The 23,959-nt window shown below is 55.0% G+C and overlaps 1 protein-coding gene across 3 annotated transcripts in view; it reads right to left on the reverse strand.

The window, feature by feature from the left end:
• The window catches only part of STK32C (serine/threonine kinase 32C), a 99,656-nt gene extending 80,009 nt beyond the window's left edge, over positions 1 to 19,647 (reverse strand). The window contains exon 1 of one of the 3 annotated variants that reach the window (XM_004438859.3): positions 19,306 to 19,647. In XM_004438859.3, the coding sequence (XP_004438916.2) occupies positions 19,306 to 19,567 (262 nt within the window). In that variant the 5' untranslated portion in view covers positions 19,568 to 19,647. The remainder of the gene's footprint in view (positions 1 to 19,305) is intronic. The other 2 variants (XM_087432882.1, XM_087432881.1) reach the window with 2 other exon arrangements.
• Between the last annotated feature and the right edge of the window lie 4,312 nt (positions 19,648 to 23,959).

Here is a 23,959-nt window from a genome sequence, read left to right on the forward strand (position 1 = left end):
CATTGCATTTTTTTTTTTTTTAATTAAAAGGAATTTGAGTTCATTTCATAAAGGTTTCTTGAGATTCTACTGGACACACCCACATGGGTCCAAAGCCAGGACGGCCCTCCTTGACTCTGGGTGACCACTGTCCCCTCTGCTTTCTTGGTCCTCCCACCATGCTCTCACTCCAAGACTGCTCATGTGGGGCCTGAAGATGTGTGTCAACCCAGTGAGAGCGGGGCTCAGCTTTCCAAGAACAGGAACCCTCCAGGGGGTGGGGGTGGGGGCAGGACAAGCCCATAGCTAAGCTGAACAAATCTTACTTCCCAGCCCCGGGACACAGCTCTGCGACCTGCCCCGCCCATGACTCTGACCTCACCTGCCGCATGGCCCCGGAGACTATCAGCCTGCAGAGATGCAGGATTCAGCCCACGTAGGCTCCACATCCACCTGTGTGCACAAGACGGCCATTCCAAACCCCCCACCCCAGCGAGCCCCACACTGGGGAGGCAGGCTGTCATCCCAACAGAGAAGAGGGCAGGAAGCAGACCCCACACACGGGGTCAATCATTGGCCTTGCCTCCCTCACAAACACTGGGCCTCTCTCAAAATCCAAGGCTTCCCCGGGGGGGGGACCACAGGGTTCTGCAGAGACGAAATACCTCCTGGAGCCTCCATGACTCCAGCTACTTCCTAAAGACTGCAGGAGTGAGAACATCAGGGGCAGCAGCCTGTGAAGGCTGCCCCCCAGGAGTCCAGGCCACCACGGCACCCTGCACCCGCACGGGGAGAAGCTGCCCGTGAAGAGTGGACGGCCAGGCAGCACACCCCAGGACACTCGCATGCCAAGCAGGGGCCCCTCACGGGACCGAGGGCCACTCTTGGCCGCTGCTTCCTACCATGCACACACTTACACAACTCCCCCACACATGCACACACACAGTCACACACACGCATAAATACATACGTGCACAATCTCACACTCATACATGTGCATACACGCACTCATTCACACCCACATATCCATGCCCATGCACACTCACATACATTCACACACACGCTTGTGCTCACATGCACCACCAGGCTAACCCACAGATCCCCAGGAAGAGCCCAGGTGCCCTTAAAGGAAGTCAACCCTGGAGCCCGCCCCCAAAGTAGGCCCTGGAGTTGGCAAAAAGAGCCAAGTGAGGACAAGCCGTGCACCTGGGGCAGAGGCACCAGCCTTCAACCCACCCTGGGAGACCTGGGTCCCGAGCCTGGCTCTGAGGCTCATGCGAGGGAATCGCTTCTCTGAGCCTCTCCTGTCTCGTCTGTGAGCTCAGGCACCCCGACTGGACCATCTGTCATGGAGCCCGGGAGCCCTGGCCAGGGCCCGGGACTCCCGAAGATGCTCGGAAGCAACACCGACTCTCCAGACCCTCAGCGATGGCCTTGACTGCACTTCCCAGCCAGCGGCCACAGGAAAAACATGGCTCGGTGGTCACAGCAGTGGTTCCCAGCTGGGGGCAATGTTACCCCCGGGGGACACGTGGCAACGTCTGGAGGCATGACTGACTGTCACAAACACAAGGGGGTTGTGCTACTGGCATCAGTGGGTGGGGGCCAGGGACGCTGCTAACATCCTACAGTGCACAGGACGGCCCCACACACGGAATGGTCCGGGCCCAGATGTCAACAGGGGCTGAGCCAGCCAGGTTAGAGGCAGCCCAGCCTGTGGAAGTCCTGGGGGTCCTGCATCCAGAGCCACACCCAGCTGAGGTCCCAGAGCCACCCCGTGCACCAGTGAGTGCCCCGGGAGGCACCATGACCCTCTGCACAGGGAGACCACCTGGCCCTGGACACGAGGCGCCCACCTGCTCCTCAGCCGGATCCTCAGCTCCTGCCAGACGTGCATGTCATAACCAGCCCACATACAGAGAGTTTCCAACCTAATTCAGGGGAAGGACCTTCGCGACAGATGCACCTGCAGCTGCCGAAATCCATCCATCATATTCGGCCTGAAGGAAGGTACACGGCCCGGGCAGCCGCCTGGCTCCCCTGACTTGTCCTAAAGTCGAGCTTTCTGGGCAATTCTCTGAGTAATGAGTGGGCCTGCCCTAACAACTCTGACAGCCCAGAACAGAGATCACGCCCATCAGAGACGGTGGAACAGAGTCACAGGACAGAGGGCGGGTCTGACCGTCCAAAGGGCCGTAGGCTCCTGCTGCCCAGGGAGGTGGGGTCGCCATATGCCTGGTCCCCCATCACCGGGGCCTTTCCCCCTGACACAGAAAGCACTCCTAAAGGAGTGAGTCTTTCCAGAAGCAAAGCGGAATGCTGTGCCCAAAGGCATTGATCCATTGAAACTTCACGCCGTTGAGGGGTGAGGACCCTGGGAGGGCTCGCTCTGAGGTCTAGCGCTGCTCTCCCTGAAGGAACCCTTCCCAGAGCTGGACGGAGGGACCTCAGCACACACCCCTTCCCGAGTGTCCCCTCGTCCCACGTTCACGGGGCACCTGCCCTGCTCCAGGTGCTGCCAGTCACTCGAGACACAAGAGGGAACCAAGGAGATAAAAACTCCGCCTCGGGGGATGTTCCTTCTCCGGACGAGGGGTGAGGCTGAGACAGACAAGAGCAGCACTATTACAAGGTGATGAAGCACGGAGCGTACCAGGGGCTCGGTGCCGGGGAAGCAAAGCAGGCCAGGGGCCGGGGCGAGGGCCGGGGGCCAGGACAGGGGCCGGGGTGGGAGCCAGGGGCCGGGGCAGGGGCCAAGGGATGGGGTGGGGGCCAGGGGTTAGGGCGGGGTCCAGGGGACAAGAGTGGGGTCGGGGCACAGTTTTCAAGTGGCTCCCAGCAGAAGGACAATGGCAAAGCTTGAAGGAGTCGTGGTCCATGCACCACCAGCCGCCCATGCACTGGCAGGTCGCCCCTCCTGCCCTCTGGGATGGAGCGGGCTGTGTGACTGCTCTGGCTGACAGCTGTGGGCAGAGGCACCTGTGTCCCTCTCAGGCCAGGGCAGCGCTCTGCCAGCGGGAGGCCCTGCAGGGCACTCTTTGCCACGCTCTACCCAGGGGCCACACCTCAGTGTGGGCAGCGGACGCAGATGAGCCCAGCCCTGCTGCTGAGTCACGCCGGAGGGACACGGAGCCAGGGCAGAGACAAGGCTTTGCTCTCCCAGGCCACGGAGACTAGGGTGCTTGTTGCTGTGAGCGAGACCGCAGTCCAGGCAGATGGACAGCCACGGGCTCAGGCTGGCTACAGCACGTGAGGTGGGAGAGCAGGAGGAGAAAGGCCCGAGGGGAATGGAGACGGCGTGCCGTGCCAGGGAGGCCCAGGCTCGGACTTGAAACGGACAGTGCGTCAGCGTGCTAAGCAGGTGGGAAGAGCGGCAAGATGTGTGGGTAGAAAGCATCACTCTGACCTCTGCGTTGAGAACATGAGGAGCCCAGTGAGGACGCACCACCCGAGCCAGAGTCGGAGCCGGGTGGAGACCACGGTGCTCAGAGCTTGGGGAGGAGTGGAGGCAGAGGAGGCCCTGCCCTCTTCCAAGCGGAGCCGAGAGGACACTCTAAAGGTCGGGCTGCAGCATGGGTGAGAGAGAGGCCCCAGGAGGGGCCAAAGCCTTGGGCCTGAGCACCTGCAAGGATGGAATAAAGCGAGGCGGAGACTTCAGGAGTGCAGGTGAGGGGGGAGATGGAAACTTGATTTTGAACGTGCTGAATTTGAGACATCTGAGACAGGCGAGTGGTGGTGGCAACTCAGAGAGTGGACAGAAAAGTCTGGAATGTGGGAGGCAGGTCCTGGCTGGAGATATAAATTTGGGAGTCGTTGGCATATGGATGGTATTTGAAGCTGTGAGATCGCCCAATGCGTGAGCGTAGCGAGAAGAGGAGAGGAGCGGGAAGGAGCCCCGAGGTGCTCTGGTGTCACAGCGGGGGGAAGGGGAGGAGGAGCAGCCGGGGCAGTGGGCATCCTGGAAGCCACGTGAAGAGAGGGGATTGAGGACGGGTCCAGAGTGTCAAGTTCTGCCACAGGTCAAGGACGAGGAGGGCTGAGAACCGGGCATGAGACTTAGCCACGGGAGTGGACCTTCCCAAGAGCTTTGGGGCCCCGGGGACAAATCCTGGCTCCGGTAGGTTCCCGGGAAAACTGGAAGGGAGGACGGCAGGCAGCAAGGACAAAGCGCTTTCAAGGAGTTTTGCTGGAAATGAGGAGCAGAGGAAAAGGGAGAAGGCATCAAGCAACGATTTCTCAACGTGGGAAAATAAAACTGCTTATTCACTCCATAGCCACACGTCGAACGCCGTCTGAGTGCCTGGCATTATGCTCTACCCGGGGACACAAAAATGCCCGGTTCACTCCCGGCCACCCTCAGGAGCCGGGAGGATGACGAGTCAACAGTTATCACGCGTGAACTCAGCTCTATACACAGCTCAAGCTCACCCTGGAGTCCCAGGAACCTGGCCTGCATGTCCCTGTCCTCCCCCTCAGAGCCGGTACCCGGGAGAGCTCTCCCCGCAGCCCCAGAGGTGCTGCCTGCCTCCAGCCCCACCCTTCAGATGGCTGGAAGTGTCCTGGGCCTGGGGAGGCCTCCTGGAGGTCAGGATTCTGGGGTTGAGGCTGAGAGGGGTGCGGGGACACGCGGGGGACGCACCTGGGGAGCCAGGCGGTACAGGCAGAGGTCACATGGGCACAGGAAGCAGGAACGACAGCACGTGGGTGCACAGTGTTACAACAGGGCAAGCCTCGGTGGCCTAGTGGTTACGTTCCTCCCGTGCTCTGCTTCAGTGGCCAGGGTTCAGTTCCTGGGCACGAACCTACACCACTCGCCTGTCAGTGGCCATGCTGTGGTGGTGGCTCACATACAAAATAGAGGAAGATTGGCACAGATGTTAGCTCAGGGTGAATCTTCCTCAGCAAAAAAGAAAAAGAAACAACAAGCCCAAAACAGAGTCTCTTGTGCTAAGCCCCACCAAGACTTAATACCTCACCTAACTGCTGTGTTAGCCTCTCCCAGGAGGGGATTGTAAACCCAGCAGTCTGGAATTTCCTGATAACAGCAGTGAGGTGATCCACCTGACAGACCCCTGCCTTCCCCTAAGGGAAGGTGACCTTGCCTGAAATAATCCACTCCTCTAACTTCTTCACCTCACCCTCTTTCTGCCTATAAATCCTTCCATTTTGTACAACTCCAGAGCTCCCTTTTATCTGCTAGATGGACGCTGCCCGACTCAGCGCTGAATAAAGCCAATTCGATCTTACATTTACTAAGTTGAATTTAACAGCAGTTAAGAGCAATTTGGGGTCAGTGGAGAAAAGTCTGCAGTCTGGGGACCCTAGGTTCCCAGAACCAGGCCTGCATCACGCTCGCCTCCAGAGCACGGGCCCTGTGCCAACCCCCACCAACTGAAGCAGAATGTCCGGGTGGGGGGGCTAGACACTGGTGTTTTTTAACTATTCCTGTAAACTTTTGATTAAAGTAAACAGGCAAAAAAAGTGCACATATGACAAGTGTTCAGCTCAAATAATTTATAAAGTGAACACACCCAGGCACTCAGCAACCAGGTCAGGAAACACAACATTCCCACACCCTGGAAGCCCCCCTGTGCCCCCTCCCACCCAGGGTGACACGGGTTTGACATCTAAAGTCACAGATCAGAATCTCTGCTTCTGTACTTGTCACACACATGAAATCAACAGCATGAACTCTCTCACTCAGCAGCATGTTATGAGATTCATCCATGCTCGTGCAGCCATGAGGTGTTCATTCTCATCGCAGAGAGGACTGCACCCTCCCAATACACAAGAATTCATGTGTACCTGTAATGTAGGTGGACATGTGGTCTGGTTCCAGCTTCTGGCTATTACACGTAGTGCTGTGTGGACATCCCTGTGCATGTCTTTGGGTGCACAGATGTACACATTTTGCTGGGTCTATGCCTAGGAACACAATCCTGGGTTGTAGGTGGCAATGCCCTTCCCCAGCCAGAGACCTCCAGAAACAGCCTGAGGCTGAACATGTTGAGTTTACTGCTCCTTGCAATGAGGGAGAACACGCCCCCTGGGGAACGGGGGCGACTCGGTAACAGGCTGTATGAAAGGATGGGTAACAGGGTGTGGGCTCATGGCAGCGACCTTCACAAGGGCTCAAGCAGCAGGGCCTCGACACTGTCAGGAACAGGGGCAATTCTTTTTTTTTTTCGGTGAGGAAGACCAGCCCTGAGCTAACATCCAATGCCAATCCTCCTTTTTGCTAAGGAAGACTGGCCCTGGGCTAACATCCATGACCAGCCTCCTCTACTTTATATGGGACGCCGCCACAGCATGGCTTGACAAGCGGTGCGTCGGTCCGCGCCCGGGATCTGAATCTGCGAACCCCGGGCCACCACAGCGGAGCGTGAGCACTTAACTGCTGTGCCACCAGGCTGGCCCGAGGAAGAGGGGCAATTCTACGACTGGGCATCTTAATAACTCTTCTACAGAAGGGGAAGGAGGGACGCGAGTCTAGAGCTGTGACTGGCAAAGCAGCAGCCGACACTCATATCAGCCAGGACAGGGGAGCCTGGTCACTGAGGCTTGGACAAGGTCTGCATTTTTGTCCGTGTTCAGACAGGATTATGGGGGCATCTTGTCTTTGTCCTGACCCATCACAGTCACATGGTGGTCTTGTCTGCTGCGGGGGACCTGTGAAATAGTTTACGTCCAACAGGAGAAGGCCAAGGCCCAGCTGTGAATGCCAGGCCAGCTCCCAGACGTCAGGGGCTGCACTCTCCCCCCAGGCTGTGCCTGTGCAGCTTTAGCAGGTCCTGCCAAGCAGTTTCCAAAGTGATTGCATCGACGCACACTCCCTCGGCCAGCAGCGTTCAGAGCAGGGGCGTGGTAAACGCATTCTGCTGAACGAATGAAGCGACAGAAGAACATTAGAGCCTTAACCAGCCAGTGACATGGTCCGCTCTGTGCTTTAAAAGGACCACCCTCTCCCAGTAACGGTGAGCACACCCAGCACCCAGATCTTGGTTTCTAACACCTCTCCCAGTAAAACAGCCAGGGCTCCTTGGAGAACAGGCTGATTCTAGGGTTGGGTCAGGGACTATATACGATGAGCCTGGAGCATCTCCTAGTGCCAGCAAGTATGGCAGTGCTCAGAAAGGAACAACGGCAAAAACAACAACGGTGGCGTGCCAAAGGACCACGGAGCCAACCAAACAGCTCCCAACGGCCAAGACTGGAACAAGGTGAGCAACAAATGAAGAAAGTAGGATTGGATTGTAACCCAAAGTACAAAACAGACACCCCCGAGTCCACACTGATATAAACGAATGACTGAACCACAAAACAAACAGGAGGGGTGGACAAATCTGTGCAGACGAATTCCAAATAATTTCATGTAGATACCCCCTCGGGGAGGTGGACCATAACCTCCTACCCCTCCAGTGTGGGCTACACAGGGTGACTTCCTTCCAAAGAGGACAGTATGAAAAGGGGGGAAAAGAGTAACTTTTCAGTGGAGAAATTTTACACACACGGCTTCAGCCAGGTGACCGGGGTCAACATCCACAGTGATGAGTCACTTTTGACAGCACGTGCCCTTGATAGGACGTGATGAGAGCAGCCCTTTACTGGGTGATCTTCCTCCCAAAGACCCATAGCCCCAGTCCCATCACGAGAAGAACATCAGACAAATCCCAACAGAGGGACATTCTACAGAACACCTGACCAGTATCTTCAAGACTGTCAAGGTTATCAAAAATAAGAAAAGTCTGAGAAACTGTCACAGACCATAGGAGCCTAAAGAGAGACAACCAAAAGTAATGTGGGGTGCTGGATGGGATCCTAGAAGAGAAAAAGGATACTAAGTAAAAACAAAGGGATCTGAATACACTACGGACTTCAGTTACTCAGAGTCGTGATGGCTAATTTAATGTGTCAACTTGACTGGCCACCGGCTGCCCAGATAATTGGTTAAACATTATTCTGGGTGTGTCTGTGGGGGAGTTTCTGGATGAGGTTAACATTTGAGTCAGTGGACTCAGTAAAGTAGATCGCCCTCCCCAATGCAGGTGGGCCTCATCCAATCTGTTGAAGGTCCTGTATAGAACAAAAGGTGAGGAAGGAGGGCTTCACCCCTTTTTTTCTGCCTCAAGGCTTGAGCTGGGACACCTCATCCCATCTTCTCCCGCCCTCAGACATCAGCTCCCCCGGTTCTCAGGCCTTCAGACTTGGACTGAATCACACCACCGGCTGTCCTGGGTCTCCAGCCTGCAGACGGCAGATCTTGGGGCTTCTTGGTCTCCATGATCACGTGAGCTGACTCCTCTTAATGAATCTCCTACTTCATATCTATTTGTTCTATGCATCTGTTTCTCAGGAGGACCCTGACCAATACAATAAGGCATCAATAGTGGTTCACTAGTTATGACAAACGCACCACACTGACGGAAGATGTTAACACTGGGGGAACATGTGGATACATGAGAACTCTGTACGATCTCACAACTTTCTTGTAAATCTAAAACGTTCTAAATAAGTTTATTAGGAAACAGTTTTTGAAAGGTCAATATATGTTGTCTGTATTCAAATATGGACTGGAAGGTGATATGAAAAACTGCAAATAGTTGTTAGATTAGTGCTGAGATTACGTAAGACATTGAATTTCTTAATGTTTTTTCTTGTCGCTTTTCGTTATATAATAAAAAGCTAAAAAGAAAAAAAGATCATTCTGGCAACAGTGTCTTATGGCTAGATGGGTAGCCATATAATCTATCATCCAAACCAGGACACGTCTAAGACAGAAAGGGGACGCTATTAATAATTATGTCCAGTCAACAGGCGTGAATGGAATGTCGGGCAACCAGGGGTGTGAGGTCACCGCAGCGGTCTCGGAATTGTAGGCTTGCATTCTCTCTGATGACCCTGGAAAGGTGCCCCAGGGCCAGTGGGGAGGCTAAGGTAGGCAGGTGGGGGCAGGGGCAGCCTGGGACAGAAAGAGTGGGCGTCGCCTGGTGGGGGGGCAAAGGCCTGGGAATGGTGCCCACCCAGAATTCTCTCTCCTCTACCACCTAATTCCTCTTACATGTTTTAGTCTCCCAGGCACCTTACAGTGTTGGCACCATGCCCAGCTTTGGGGAGTGGGGGGCTCTTCATCAATTAAGCCCCTTATTTGCTGCACATTCTGACCGCTGTGGGCTCCGGGCAAGGGTATCAGGATCCTAATGACTGACGATTCCGCCGTCCGAGTCTGAGCTTCACGCTGTACCCTCTGCAAGACCCACCAGGGGGAAGAATGCCTGGGGGTCTCCCTTCTAGCAATGGCCCCCGTATGTCCAGGCAGCCTGCCTCACCCTCTCCTGTCCTAGCTCCCGCTGCCTGCAGTACCCTGCAGATCTGATGGAAGGGCCCCTTCTGGCTCTTCCAACTGCCAGATGTAGTTCACCTGTCACCGCCATGGAGCCAGGCCAGCCCAGCACGAGCAGGTCCTACACCGGGGATGGGATCCAGGGCTTTGTGCAGCACGTGGTTTCTTACCTCCCACTTCTCTTTGCATCTTCCTTCCTCTCTGTTTTTCTTTTTCCTTTTGCCCTCTCTCTCAGTCATGTACTACCTTTACAAATCATCCATTCTGCCTTGGGGGCTAAAATATGATTTCAGAAACACAAGATGACCTTGATATTTAGGAAAAAAAGAAAAAAGAAAAAAATTGGGGGCAACACCAACAAATAAGACTCTGGGACAGCCACAGGCAGATCCCACAGCAGCGGCACAGGAAACTGAAGCCAGGGTCTCTGGGACTTCCCAGCAAAGTCTCCAGAATCAGGTGGGGACACCGTGACAGTGCCAGAGCCCGGCCCCGATGGCCGGCAGCAGGTGTCCAGCCCCCTGGCTTCCCGGACTTTACCCTTCACACCTGGGAAGACACTGACTTCCATTCCAGCTTCACGTTTGTTTCAAGTTATGGACAGCGCTTCCCTCCAAGATCCTCCAGTTTCAAAGCACTGAAGATGCTTTGTCTCCCGATGTTTCGGGGGCTCTGAAACAGCAGCCTGGATGTGCTGGTTGGTGCTGGGTCCGCTTGGCTAAACTGGCGCCCTGCATGGCCCCCAAGAAAGAATTTGAGCCACGCTGGGAAGGTGGGTACGAGGCAGCGGCAACACTCACCAAGGTCATTGTGGTCAGACACGCCGAGAAACAGGCCAGGTGCCAGTGGCTTCCAGCTCGTCCCTGACCCCCCTTCTCCTCTGCCCCACGTCCAGCTCTTCCTGACAGCCAGCCCTGCCGGCCAACAGCAGCACCAGTGCCCCCCCAGATGCAGAGACTTTGCCACATACATTTCCTCTCCCTGAAGCCGAGATGGACCTGTGACTTGCTCATCCCGTGGAATGTGGCAGAGGTGACACTGTACCAGCCCAGGCCTGAGCCTCGAGAAGGCCTGGCGTCACCTGCTTTTGTACTCTCAGGAGCCCTGAGTGCCTTTCAGGAAGTCCCGCTCTCCTGTTGCAGAGAAGCGGACAGGGAGAAGCCCTGAGACCACAGAGGACAACTGTGGTGGCTGAGTATGTCCACAGGTGCTCTGACACTCCCTTCAAAGGATGGAGCCTCGTTCCCTCCCTCAAGTGTGGGCTGGACACAGTCTCTTACCTCTAATGAACAGAACAAGGCGGAAGTCACAGAGTGCGACTTCAGAGGCTGGGTCCTGAAACTCTGTGGCTTCCTCCTCTCTCTCAGCTCACGGGGACGCCAGCACCACGTTGTGGGGTCACTCAAGCAGCCTGACGGAGAGCTCAGGTGGAGGAACTGAGGCCTCCAGCCAAGAGCCCCTTGGGGGAGCTGGCTCGGGAGCAGGTCCTTCTGCCCCAGTGGACCCTCCCGATGATGCAGTCCCGGCTGACACCTACACTGCAACCTCACGAGAGGCCACGAGCCAGCCCCACCCAGGTCAGCCGTTCCTGAATATCGAACTCCCAGAAACCATGAGGTGACATTTACTGCTTTAAGGCACTAAGTTTTAAGGTAATTTGTTAAGCAATAATAGACAACTAACACATAGCCAACAGTGGGAACTGAGACCCCAGGGACACGACTCCTGGTGAGCCTCCCACCAGCCTCCCACCCTCTGAGCCACTCCAGCTGAGAACGAGGCACCATGTGTGTGAGTGAGGAAGCCACCACAGGTGTTCGGGCTCCACAGATGTCACGTGGAACAAAGAGACCCATCCCCACGGGGCCCTGTCCAAATTCCTAGCCCACAGAATCATGAAAAAGAATAAAAATGGTTGTTGTTAAGTCACTAAGTTTTGGGGTAGTTTATGACCAGCAATAACTAACTAACAATGGGTCCCCATGGGCATAAACAGTGCCCAGTTGGAGAGACATCGTGCCAGGACCCTGCTCCTGCTACCAGAGCCCAGGTGCTGCCAGGGACGGTGGCTCTGAGTCAGATGTGGGACGCTGACGGGGAGGACACAGAGCAGCTGGGCACAGGGAGAGGTGGGGCCCGGAGAAGGAGGCACCAAACACCACGGCAGACCCTCCTCGCCCACATGATGCCATGGGCAGGCTTGAAAAGTGCCTGATAAACCCACAAAGGAACCACAAACACAAAGTAGGCCACTTCTTGCTTTGGTGATAAGTCCCACCTTGTGCGTACAAAGTAGGAAGAGTCGTGGTGTGAATTCTGAAAGGAGAGCCCTTCCTAAAGTCAACTTTCAGAGAAATCGATGTGCTCAGCTCCTATTTTTAATAAATTGGGGGCGACACTGACTCCCACCCACACCATCTCCTCGGCTTCAGAACTTAAATAACACAAGCAGGGTTTTCACACGATCGACACGGGCCTGTGCTGAGCTGACAGCCTGTCAGAGACCATCGGTGGGCCCATGTCACGTCTGGGAAGACAGGACAGGGGGCAGTGACCCGCCACATGGCTGGACGGAGCCAGCCCAGGGCGAGCGCCTGGGTCTGCTCTCTGCCCTCCACCACACTGATCCCGGTCAGCTGCCTTGGTCTTTAAATAATAGATTTCAAGTCAATGAGAAAAACATTTTTTGATGAAGCAGGCATCCCAGTTTTTAAAAATAACAATAATTTCATTAATTGTTCTCCCAAATTATCTCAAATTTTGACCATTAAAATCACTCAGCGTGTTGGATCTGGCCAGGGTTTGGGGAGGAGACAAGAGCCCAGCGTGTCGTCCAGGGCGCTGGCACCAGCATGTGCCCACACTGGGTGGGAAGAGGCACCTGAGAGGAGCTCTGGGCACAGGAGGCCATCACCAGGACGATGTGTTGACCCCACCTGACGGATGGTGAGCAGGGCTGGAGAAGGCCCACGTGCCCGGCTCACGAGAAACAGCTGGGAAAAGCAAAGTCTAGCCATTTGTTGGAATATTAGCCAGTAGAGAAAGTGGTTACCAAAGCTCTATTTTTATCTACAGTTCTACACAGATAGCGGAGCGAGGCAGGTACAAAGAAACACACGGTTCAACATATTTTTTAGGTGATGAGGAAAAATCTAAATAGGAAGGAAAAATGACACCAGGTAGAAAGCCAGGTCCTTCACTAAGGTGAATGCCCAATTCGGCTCTGAGCTCCCTACTGACGAGGGAACCGAGACCAGGACCACAGGGCACAGGCCCTTAACATAAGAACCAACGGGCTCAAGAGACGCCCGCAGGGCTGGCCTAGGAGGGTTTCGCCTGGCAGGGCAGAGGCCCCATGAGCACTCCACAGTGAATCCCACAGGTGTGAGGACTGGACCTGCAACGCCCTCAGGGCAGGCCAATGGGAAGGCGCGCGCCCTGCAGCCGGCTCTGGGACAAAAGGATCCAGAGATCAGAAGAGGGAGTGTCTACGCACCCCTTAGCACCCTGCCTCAGTGGGAGGCAGGAAAGACGACAAGCTCCAGCTTACAATAAAGGAAGAGGTTCAGGCTGTAGTGTTAGCTGAAAATGCAGGATGCAAAACGCTAGTTACATTTTGGTTACATATGTAACCGGCTCTGCCTGAGAAAAGACTGAGAGGAACAATAAAGAAACAAAAACAAAACTAAAAGAGATACATCACTCCCCTGCCATGTTGTGGCCCCCATCTAGTAACTGGCAACTTTGCAATAAGAGCCAGCTTATCTCCAAAGTATGGATGAAATCTCCCATCAACGTCAACTGCCCAGAGGAGCGTCAGGGTAGGCAGCACCCTCGCTGCTCTTCCTATACCAGGGACTCGTGCCGAGGGGACCAGGTCTCGTGGGATTCTGCCCTCACTCCCCCATTCCACTTGCTGTATACTCTGAAGCCCTCAAAGTGTGTCTACAGACCCCAGCAGTGTTGCCAGTGCCTGGGAGCCGGTTGGCAATGCCCCACCCCAGACCTGCTGAATCAGAATCTGCATTTTCACAAGGTCCCCAGGGGACTGGGGGGCCCAAGACAGTTTGAGAACCTGCTCCGGGCTGTCCTGACCCTGTTCTGAATAAATACTTTCCCACGGTTTTGCCTCCCTCAGACCATCTCAGGGCCTCTGTAGGCTTCATCCTCAGAGAGAATCTCTGAACCAAAATTACCTCCACTGCATTCTTGCATTACTTCTCAACTGGAAAGCCGGCTGGTTAAATTTTTAAAAGAAAATCGGCTTATTTTTAGCATTTTAAAACACACAACCAGATGGATAGACATGCAGAGCTGACATTTGTTACATAAAGAAGTATGACAGTAGGTCCCAAGTCCATTCTAGACCAGCCTTGTCAGCCACAGGAAGAAAAATGCATCAAGCTTCATGGCTGCCCAAAGGTCCCCCTGGGACACAGGTGCTGCACCCAGGAACCCGGGGAACCCAGGAAAGAATGTGCAAGGTGGGCTGGGACTACCTGCCCTCCTCTCCAACTTGAACCCAATCCCAACACCCGTACCAGGGGCCTCTGTATCGTTTCTACCAGCTGGTACAGGACCCCAGGATCTGCAGCCACCAGGCTTCTGGCCACAGAGGCCCCTTGATGGTAGGGCAGGGGACGTGAGTCACCATTAGCCCAAGTCTGGGTCACACAGAGAGCCACTGCCCCACTCCACCACACCCTCTTCCCAGGGTCAGGAGGGAAGAAAAAGGCACCTATTAAAACTCAAGTCCCTGGCCTGCTGGAGACAGGCTCTTAGTAAACAAGGCTGGACTGACACCCAGAACCACCGCCCCATCAGCACTGTGGGAGCACCAAGCACGCGCACCACCGCCCTGCTCTGCCCTTCGCCTCTGGGTAATATAGTAACGAAAAAGTGAAGCATAAGCACGGAAAAGGAACCGACGGGGCATTCTTTGCAGATGACATGACTAACCCCCCAGAAAGCCCAAGGAAAGCAACTCAAAAGCTATGAGAACTAAAGGGGTCTCAGGAGAGCCACCATCTCCAGGATGAACACTAGAAAGGCAAGTTTTCCTTCACACCAGCACCAACCCCTGTGAAACGCGATGGGTAAAAAGATCCCATTCCCGGTTCAGCAAAAACAGGCAATACACAGTAAAGAACACATTTTAGGCTTAGAAACAGCCTAAACAGGCTCAATTAAGCAAGTGCAGGACTCACACGAGGAAAACTTTCTCATTCTATGTCAAATGTTATTCCAAATGGATCCAAATTTTCAACACAGAAAGTGAAACCACAGAAGTACTAGAAGAAAGTGCAGATGCGGGTTTATAAATTGAATTATTATTAACTGTGCCTGGAAAAGGACTGTGGTAACATGACGTCAAGGCAGGAAACGATATCAATGAATCTGATCGCACAAAAATTAAACACACCCATACGAAAAAAATCTAGCAACATTACGAGATAAATGGCAAACGTGAGTGGGGAGCGCTCACCAGTAAGCCTCTAATACACAGAAACTCAGAAAGAAACAGGACTGCACACATCCCAACAGGAGGCGTAGGTCAGGGGTGGGTGCCAGCAGCTCACAAAAGAAGAATGCAGACACCCCAAACATGAAAAGCAGAAAGACTATCAATCTCAGTGGTGATCAAAGAAACTCAAAGCATTGACACAATCTTTTTGCCTTTTAGATTGTCAAAAAATAAAACTATCACAAAACCCAAAGTTGGGGAGGATGCAGGGAAGGGACTTGCGCGCCTCCCTGAGCAAGCCAACACTGGCCTTCCCTCCCCGGCCCACTCCATTGAGAGCAGGTCTCCCCTTTCTCTCTCCTCCGGCCCCCCCCACACCCCGTCCTTCAGTTTACTTCTGAGGTTTCCTCCTCAACTGTCAGTCTCCCTGCTTCCCCCTTTGTCAGTTACCCCACCCTCGAAGCAGCCACGTCCATTGGTCACTGCCATATAATGAGCACCCAGGACAGCGGCTGGCTCATGGAGAGACCATTCATGCCTCGAGAGCTGGCCAGATGCATCAAGCTACTTACTTTACATGGACACTACTTTGACTGGGCAATGTCATTCCTAGGAATTTATCCTAAGGAAATAATGCCAAATATGCAAAGATGAATATACAAAGATGTTCACTGCTAAACTGTTTATGAACTGGTACTTGAGCTCCACTCCCCATACCCACCCCACTCCAACAAATACAAGCCAAATTTCCAGGGGCAGAGCCCAGGCATTCAGTGTTTAAGAGCGCCCATCAAGTCTAGTTCACAGCCAGGGCTGAGAACTGCTGTTGCAAATTAAGCCAGCAAATGATGCTATAGGTTTATAAGATGTTCACAACATATTGCCAAGTAAAAAAGCAGGTTAAGACAAAATCGTATGTAGAGCATGATCCTACTTCTGTACCAAAGAAGAAATGTGCATTTCTATTTGGCCTTATGTGTGAGCGCATTCCTAGAAAAAGGCTGGAGAAGACGCACACGGAAGCATGCCCTGCAGAGATCTCTTGGTGCTAAACTTACAGATGTCTTGGTTTTCCTATTTAGGACAAATTTAGGAAAATATAAAGTTTTTACAAATTTATACATTTTAATGTTTCTATAATTAGAAAAAAACAAAGGTTTTTTTTTTTTTAATTTGAAAAACGATGACTTAGAATCTGGTAGCCTCCTGTCCCCTCTTCCTGCCTACCACCCAACGGCACAGAGGCCAGGCGCTCTGCAGCCTGCAGGGCCTCCCCCACTTCCAGTCTTCTCTGGGTGAAGGCAAACCTCCTCAGTGATTCGTCACTCCCTACGAGTAAGCTAATGACACCTTAGGTTTGAACCAGCCGTGACCCGCTGAGATGGGCGGGGGCCCCACCAGGTTACTGCACTGCTCAGCAGGAAGGTGCTGGAACCCATTCTCAGCACCACTCAGCCTCCTTACTTCACACGGGGACGCCGAGACAGAGAGAAACGGAGGGCTTGCCCAACACCCCGCAGCTCTGGGGCAGAGCAGCAGAAGAAATGCAGGTTCCCTCACAAGTTTGATCCCTGGAATCAATTGCTCCGGCAGGTCAGAGAGGGGCTAGAACGGGAGGCGGTGTGGGGCCGAGGGAAGAGGAAAAGCTGCCCCTTGGTTCTGCGGGAGGAAGAGACATACAGAATCCGGGACATGCGCCCAACGCCTGCCAAAGGACAGTGGCTCCAGATTCCACAGGACCCACAGGGACGGAGGACATTCACGACCTTCTGTCACAGCTGTGCTTTGTAGTTGAAATTTACCTGGCGCTGTTAAATTGCCCTCTTATTTTCTTTTTTCTTTTTCTCTGCATACCAAATTTGATATATTAATTGGGTGTTTTAATCTACAAAATTCATCAGAAGGTCTCACATTGCCATGGCAACCGTGCAGTCCCAGTCAAGGCAGTCACCCGCATGCAGCGGTGCCTCTTTCAGCCCGCTCTGCAGCGGGGCCCAGACAGGCGGTGGACCATCGTCTGGAGGGTCGAAGGGACGATTGCACACCCTCGCCTGGAAAAGAGTGGGGTCGGGGCCACGGCTCCCCTCGAGAGACTCTTTCCTCCCTTCCAAACCCCATTCTCTCTGTCTAAATAAACCCCACGGCCTTCACCCAAGAGCTGTGCCACGTTCTCTCTGCAAACACGTGCTGGGACTCTCCAGTCATGTGCGCCCTGACGATGCCACGCAAACGTGGAATCAAACTGGAACCAAGTGGCTGCCCACCCAGACAACGTCCTCGGTCATCAGGCCCAGGGCCAGGTTTGGCCTCCCAATCTCACCAAACAAAGCCCAGGTAAGTCCTGGTCACGTGTTCAGTTTGGGGATGTGGCCGCCATGTCCAGAGATGAGCAAGTGACTGATGGTCATGTGTCCTAAAGAGCACCTGTCACCAAAGTCAATACCCACCCCCTACAAGCCCAAGTGATTAAGACTTGGCACCCCACCTCCGCGGACTGGGTTCATGTCCAGGTCAGGGACCCACACCACCCGTCTGTCAGTTGTCACACTGTGGTAGCTGCGTGTTGCTGTGACGCTGAAAGCTATGCCACCAGGATTTCAAATACCAGCAGGGTGTCCCATGGTGGACAGGCTTCAGTGGAGCTTCCAGACTAAGACAGACTAGAAAGAAGGAGCTGGCCACCCACTTCCGAAAAAATTAGCCACAAAAACGCTATGAATAGCAGCAGAGCATTGTCCGATAACAGTGCCGGGAAGTGAGAGGATGGTGGAAAAAGACCGGGCAGGGTTCCGCTCTGCTGTACACAGGGTCGCCAGGAGTCAGAATCCATTCCAGGGCACTAATAACAACAAGCCCACAACAGCCAGTGCCTCTGCCATCCGACTACAGACAAATCAGCGGGTAGGGGGACGAGTAAAATGACTCAAATCAGATTGCAAACATCATAAACAGATTCTGTGTTCTTTTTGCCTTTTTGATGATGACTGAATTCTGATACATAACACACTGTGAACAAGGAGAAAACTTCTACCTTAGAAAGCTGAAGGCAGCCTCTGTGCTTCATCACTTTCTCTATTTCTGCAAGTGCTGCCTTGCAGAGCACAACGCTAAGACACGGAAGAGTGGCCAGCTCTTGGCTGACACCAGCGCTGAAATCAGACGTATTTCTGAGACGTTTTCTCATCCTGCAGCCAGAAGCTGGACGCAAATCTGCCTCCTGATCAGTTCCTAACTGGGCTTTGGGCTCTCCTTACTTTGAATATTTATGCTAAAAACAAAACATATAACATTTGAAACATTCCTAGCAGTGAGTTCTGCTGTCCCAAAGTTCAGAACACAATGACAGGCAGGCCCAGAACACGCTGTGTGGGTGTGGCTGGCCCTGAATGCCCCTCCCCTGCTGACGGTGACCGGGCTCAGCAGAGCCCAGGACCCTGGTCAGCAGAGCGGCAGGTTCCCCATAGCTCCCTCTGACGACTTCGGGCACACAGCCTGCACATTCACAACACTGGCCTGAGGTCGTATCATTGTAATTTCCTATAATGCTTAAATTATTTATCAGAAATAAATAGCTTGGGCTCTTGAGCTGAGCTGTGCTCTAAAATTGTAAAAGATCCACCATACCTCTGCAGGCTGCCTACAAATGAAAAATGCATATTTCAACTATTTTAAGAAATGTCAAAAAACATCAAATGTGTCATCACTGTACCATTTAAATGATCTGCATGACATCTGTAGAAAAGAGCTGCATGTTTCACGTGGATATATCACAGTGCCCCAGGGGCGGATACTCTGCAGCCACCTTCCCTGTGGGTGCTAAATCAAAGGTCCCCGGTGCCCAGCAGGGCTCCAGGAGGTGTGCCTGCAGGCCCTGCTGCCTGTCATCTGCTTTCCACCTCGCCCACCTCTGCATGGCCACTCAAGAGACACCTGTCCTCTGGGTTGGCAGCTTTCCTTGCAGGAGGACATAAGAGCAAACTAGCTCCCAAAAGAGCAAGTCTTTGCACAAAGGCAAGGCCATCTCCACCGCATATCTGAGTGCAAATGTTGGGCTTGCCGGCGGCCACGCAGCACCATCACCCAGCAGCCTGAGAGCCCCGTGGGCAGGGCCCCCCGCGCCACCTGTGGGGCAGGCATCTCCCTTCGCAAACTCGGCACACCACATGTGCAGAGTAATAACTGAGCCCGCACACCACCCCTAAAAGGAAAATAAAAACACACAGCCCTCACTACATCGCGCTAAGCCGGGAGCCGCCCCGACCGCGGACACGCCTCCAGTGGACACGGAGGACGCAGGCGGGCGCCCCGGACGCGCGTGGGCACCGCAGGCGCGGTTCGTGAGTTTCCTCGGAAACCGAGACGCCCCGGGACGCCTTCCCATCCGGGCGGCCGCGGTGTCCGGACGCGAGGAAATCCTACCGCCGCGACCGCCCTGCGAGAGCTCGTGGGGTCCCCCGGCGGCGCGTGTGCCCACGCAGTCCCCGGGAGCGGCCTGGAGTCCCCGCCGTGCGGCCGCACTCACCGTCCTCCTTGTCGTCAAACACCGGCCTCCGCGCCGTGGCTGCCGACATGGACGAGCCCATCCTCTTCCTCCACTTGCTCCACGCAAACAGGGGGCGCGGCTGCACGCGGGCATCGCCCGAGTCCCGGGCCCGGGGCTGGCCGGCGGCGGGCGGCAGCGGGGCCGGGGTCGCGTCGGGGCCAGTGGGACGCGCGCGGCCGGGGGGCGGCGAGCCGGGGGGCGCCGCGGCGCTGCTGCCCCTGCGCTCGGCGCCGCTTCTCATCGCCGGGCCTGGGTGCGCGCCGCGGCCAGAGCCCGGGGCATGGCCCGCTCGCCGGACCGGGAGCGGGAGCCGCTGGCAGCGCCCGCCGTGCGCCCCAGCCTCTGCGCTCGCGGGTCCTGATGCCGGGCGGGCTCCCGGGACTGAGAGCGCGCGGAGGCGGGGCCGGGGCGGGGCCGGCGGGAAGGAGTCGGGGCGGAGCTGGCGCCGGGGGCGGGGGCGGGGGCGGGGCCGGGGCGGGATGCAACGGGCGGTTCCGGGTACCCACCGCCCACTTCGGGAGGGGCCGGGTCCGCGACACCGACTGGGCGGCAAGGACAAGAGCGAAGGAGGGGGGTCCTGCGGACGGAGACGGCGACGACTCGGGGGTCTCCTGAGGCCTCCATACCCCCGCTGCCGGACCTGGAGAGCCTCAAAATTCATCCTGCGGCTCTGCCCTTCGCGAGGCCGCGCGGAGCCCGGGATGGGGCGGCGGGAAACGGCCGCGCGGGGGCCGAGGCCTGGTCGGGGTCCGGACGCGCAGCCCCGCGGTCCCGGGCCGGGTTCCGATCCGGCCCTGCGGCTGCAGGCGGCGCGCGAGGCCGCGCCGGGGGGCGGGAGAGGGGGCGGGGCCTGGTGCCCGAGCCCCTCCCCACGCGGCCGGCCCTGAGCCTGGCTGCGAGCGCACGCGCACACACGGGCGCGCCCGGGTTCGCGGCCGCGCTGGGTATACACGCCCGCGCTCTCGGGGGTCCTCTTGGCTGGGTCCCGGCTTCCCCTCCTGCGCAGCCGGCCGGGCGCTGGTCCGGAGCAGGAGCCCCTGGAGTAGGTCCGCGCCCCAGGCCCTCCCAGACACCCTGTGCCCGACTCGCCGTGGGTTCCCTGGCCCTGCCCAGATCTGACAGGGGCCTTGGCGCTGACCGCTGGGCTCTCCACGGTTTTCGGGGCGTATTTCGGGGGCACGAGGCACGGCTTGGCCCTCGTGCACCTCCGCCCCTGTTCGCAAGGCCAGGTGAGACCACGTGTGTAAAGCGCTCAGCACAGCGAACGTCCCAGGAGAGGCTCTTTCAATATTGCCTAGCTCCCTGCGCCACACTTGTCACTGAAGAATCGTTTTTTGTTTGAAGAAGCGTTTTACTTTGGCTTTTGGAAGGTTTTCTCTTTAGCTTCTGCCCTGTAGCCCGGCCACACAGCCGGCCATTCCTTCCTCCCGCGTGAAGTCCTAGAGGGGCTTCTGCTGCCCCGCTATGAAAGCCGACGCCCCTCCTGACTTGCGGACTATGATGCGCTGTCACCAGGTCGTGCGGGTCTCTGCCGCCGCCGCCCCTCCCTCTGCTGACATCCTCAGCCACCCTGGCTCTGCCCTGCCCTCACCTGGCTCGCCTCCTCCCCGGGTTGTGTACTCAGTCTTGGCGGTTCCACTTCCGGTCTCCTATGGCCGTGGTGGGACTAAACTCGTCCCCTACCCCACCTTTCAAATTTGATGTGGTCCCTTGACCTGCTTGACCAATGAAATGTGAGCACAGGTGACCTGTGTTATTTCTGGGCCAAGCTCTAGGCGCCAGTGTCCGACTGGCCATACATATGCCCTCGGCTAAGAGGGAGCCCCCATCACTTGGGGACCACCTGCCGACCAGCCATGGACAGGTAGAGCAAGGGAGAAACAGCCACTGTGGTCAGCATTGAGACTGGGGAGTTATTTCTGCCGCAGCACAACCTAGGTCAGTCCTCCCGACCATCTACCGCAGGTCTCCCTGCCTGGCTGACACGCGCTTCCGGTCTCGAGATAAACTCTGCGGAAGTTCCCTGGACTCTGGGCTCCGAGATTGCGCTCAGCCTCCCTCCGCTGAGCTCCCACAGCTCTCCATACTTGGCTCCCTCTTACAATTTGCATTTGCAGGTGGGACATTGAAGGCTCCTAGCACCACGCCTGCAGGAGGAGGTACTCTTTGGGGATTCATTGGGTGCAGGAGTGAATGAATGCAGGAATGTTTTTGAAAGAAGGAGCACTGAGGCAGGGCGTGAGCCAGGGCAGGCTGAGGGAAGGGGTGCACAGTGTGGGCAGGAGACAGAAAAGGTTAGGAGCTGCCTCACCCTAGAGCAGACCAGGTTGCCACACCCCACCAAATCCTGCTGTGAAGTTCCAGGGGGCTGGGAGGGACTAAGACTAGAACGGAGAGCAAATGTGAGTGGAAAGGGAGCATTGAGGCCGACAGAGCATCCCTGGATGCCCCTGAGTGCCCACATTGATCAGGAACATCAGCTTGGTGAAGGCAGGGACCTCTCATCCCGTTCCAGTGACAAGAGACCATCAAGGACTCAGTAACCAGATAAATGAGTCCGCAACATCCAGCACGTGGGAGCACACAGTCGGGATCGTGGGCAGTGCATGATCTTGGGACCGCCTCAGCCGCGGTGGTCGGACAGGTCTCTGAACAGGTGGCCTTGTTGCTGAGCATTAACAGCCAGACCTCTGAAGATCCAGGGCCCAGGAGCTGCCAGGACACTGGCCCTGAGGTAGGAACGAGCTAGAGTGCGAGGACAGAAGGGGCCAGTGTCGCTGGGGCATTGAGTGCCCACTGAGTCAGGGAATGTGCAGGACGGCTGAGGGCTGGTTTTGTATCCAGGCTCAGTCCCTGAAACCCAGGCACAAATGTGTGTTAGTCTACAATTCGTCCATGAAGCCGTGCTTCCAGAGGGGATTTCCTCTGACGCTGAGTCAGGAATTGTCACATAACGGGCACACAGTACAGTCTCTTCAGTTTTCATGTCTTACATCAAGTCACTTTGTCTTACATCATCATTGTGAAATGAACACTTGTGGGCTTCCCACACTGCCTGCACCTTTGTAAATAATCCCTTAATTAAACTCCCCTCAGATGACCTAATTTGAAGGTGCTCTTTCCTGCTGGGAAAGATACCATAACTAGCCCCAGGAAACAGGAAACAGAAGCTCAGATGGGATTCTGATCCTACACTGCTCACCTAGGTGGAGAATCCATGGCTAGCCTCCTTCCCAGCAGGAAATGGAAAACAGGTCATCCTCAGTGGTGGTGCCATCAGAATGAGCCCTGGGGGGGACATGGGACGAAATACATGTGAAAGGCACGGACCTGGAAATCAAGTGCTGGGCTACTTGGTTGCTGGGTGACCATATTGATTCTCGAGGTCATGGGGCCACTGGCTTCTTCTGGTGACTCCAGAGGAATGAACAGGCAGGGAGAGGAGGATACACGGTGGAGAACAGGAATGGAGAACAGGAGCCACACGCCGACTGGAAGGCATCCTGCACCCCTATTGTGATGGCACCAGGGCTGAAGCACACACTCAGTGCTTAACTCCATCAGTCTCCTAGTGTGTCAGTTCCCAGGGCTGCTGTGACAAAGTGCCACAAACTGATGGCTGGAAACAACAGAAATGTATTCTTTCACAGTCCTGGAGCCAGAAGTCCAAAATTAAGGTGTCAGCAGAGTTGGGTTCCTTCTGGAGGTCCTGAGAGATAATCCATTCCAGGCCTTTCTCCTGGCTTCTGGTACTTTCTGGCAAGCCTTGGCATTCCTGGTCTTACAGATGCATCACTCCACTCTCTGCCTCCATCATCCATCGCCTTTTCATCTGTGTGTTCTCCCCTTTTCTTCCCTTATAAGGACACTTGTCATAGGATTTAGGGCCCACCTTAATGCAGGATGATACCATCTTGAGATCCTTAACTTAATTACATCTGCGAAGACCCTTTTTCCAAATAAGGTCACATTCACAGGTTCTGGGTGGACATACCTTTTGGGGGGCCACTATTAAACCCACTGAAATCCACCCTTTGGCCCCTCAAAATCCGTGTCCATGTGCTAAATACATTCATCACATCCAGAGTTCCCCAAAAGTCTCACCATTATAGCATCAACTCTAAGTCTAAAATCTCGTCTAAATATTATCAGCTCAAAAGTCCCAAGCCTCATCATCTAAATCAGGTCTGGGTGAGACTCTGGGTATGATCCATCCTGAGGAAAATTCCTCTTCATCCATGGGCCTGTGAAACTAGAAAACAAGTTATCTGTTTTCAAAATACGATGGTGGAATGAGCATAGGATAGACATTTCCATTCCAAAAGGGAGAAATTAGAAGGAATAAAGGAGTCACCAGTCCCAAGTAAGTTCAAAATCCAGCAGGGGAAATTCCATTAAGTTTCAAGGCCTGAGACGAATCCTCTGTGGCTTGAGGCTCCAACCTCTGGGCCCAGAGTGGCCATTGGCCCTGCACCACCCTCAGAGTCATTCTTCTTCTTTCTTCAAGGATAGCACACATTTGCAGCTGAGTAGCTCTGTCAGTCCATTTCCTGCTTGTAGAATTTTGGGTCTGATAGCCCTCTTTCACTTTGTCCTGAATCTGTTCCTTTCAGTCCAAGCTGGAAATGTTCCT

The sequence above is a fragment of the Ceratotherium simum genome, chromosome 6 (assembly GCF_057802395.1).
Source record: "Ceratotherium simum simum isolate JZ-2026a chromosome 6, ASM5780239v1, whole genome shotgun sequence".
NCBI lineage: Eukaryota > Metazoa > Chordata > Mammalia > Perissodactyla > Rhinocerotidae > Ceratotherium > Ceratotherium simum.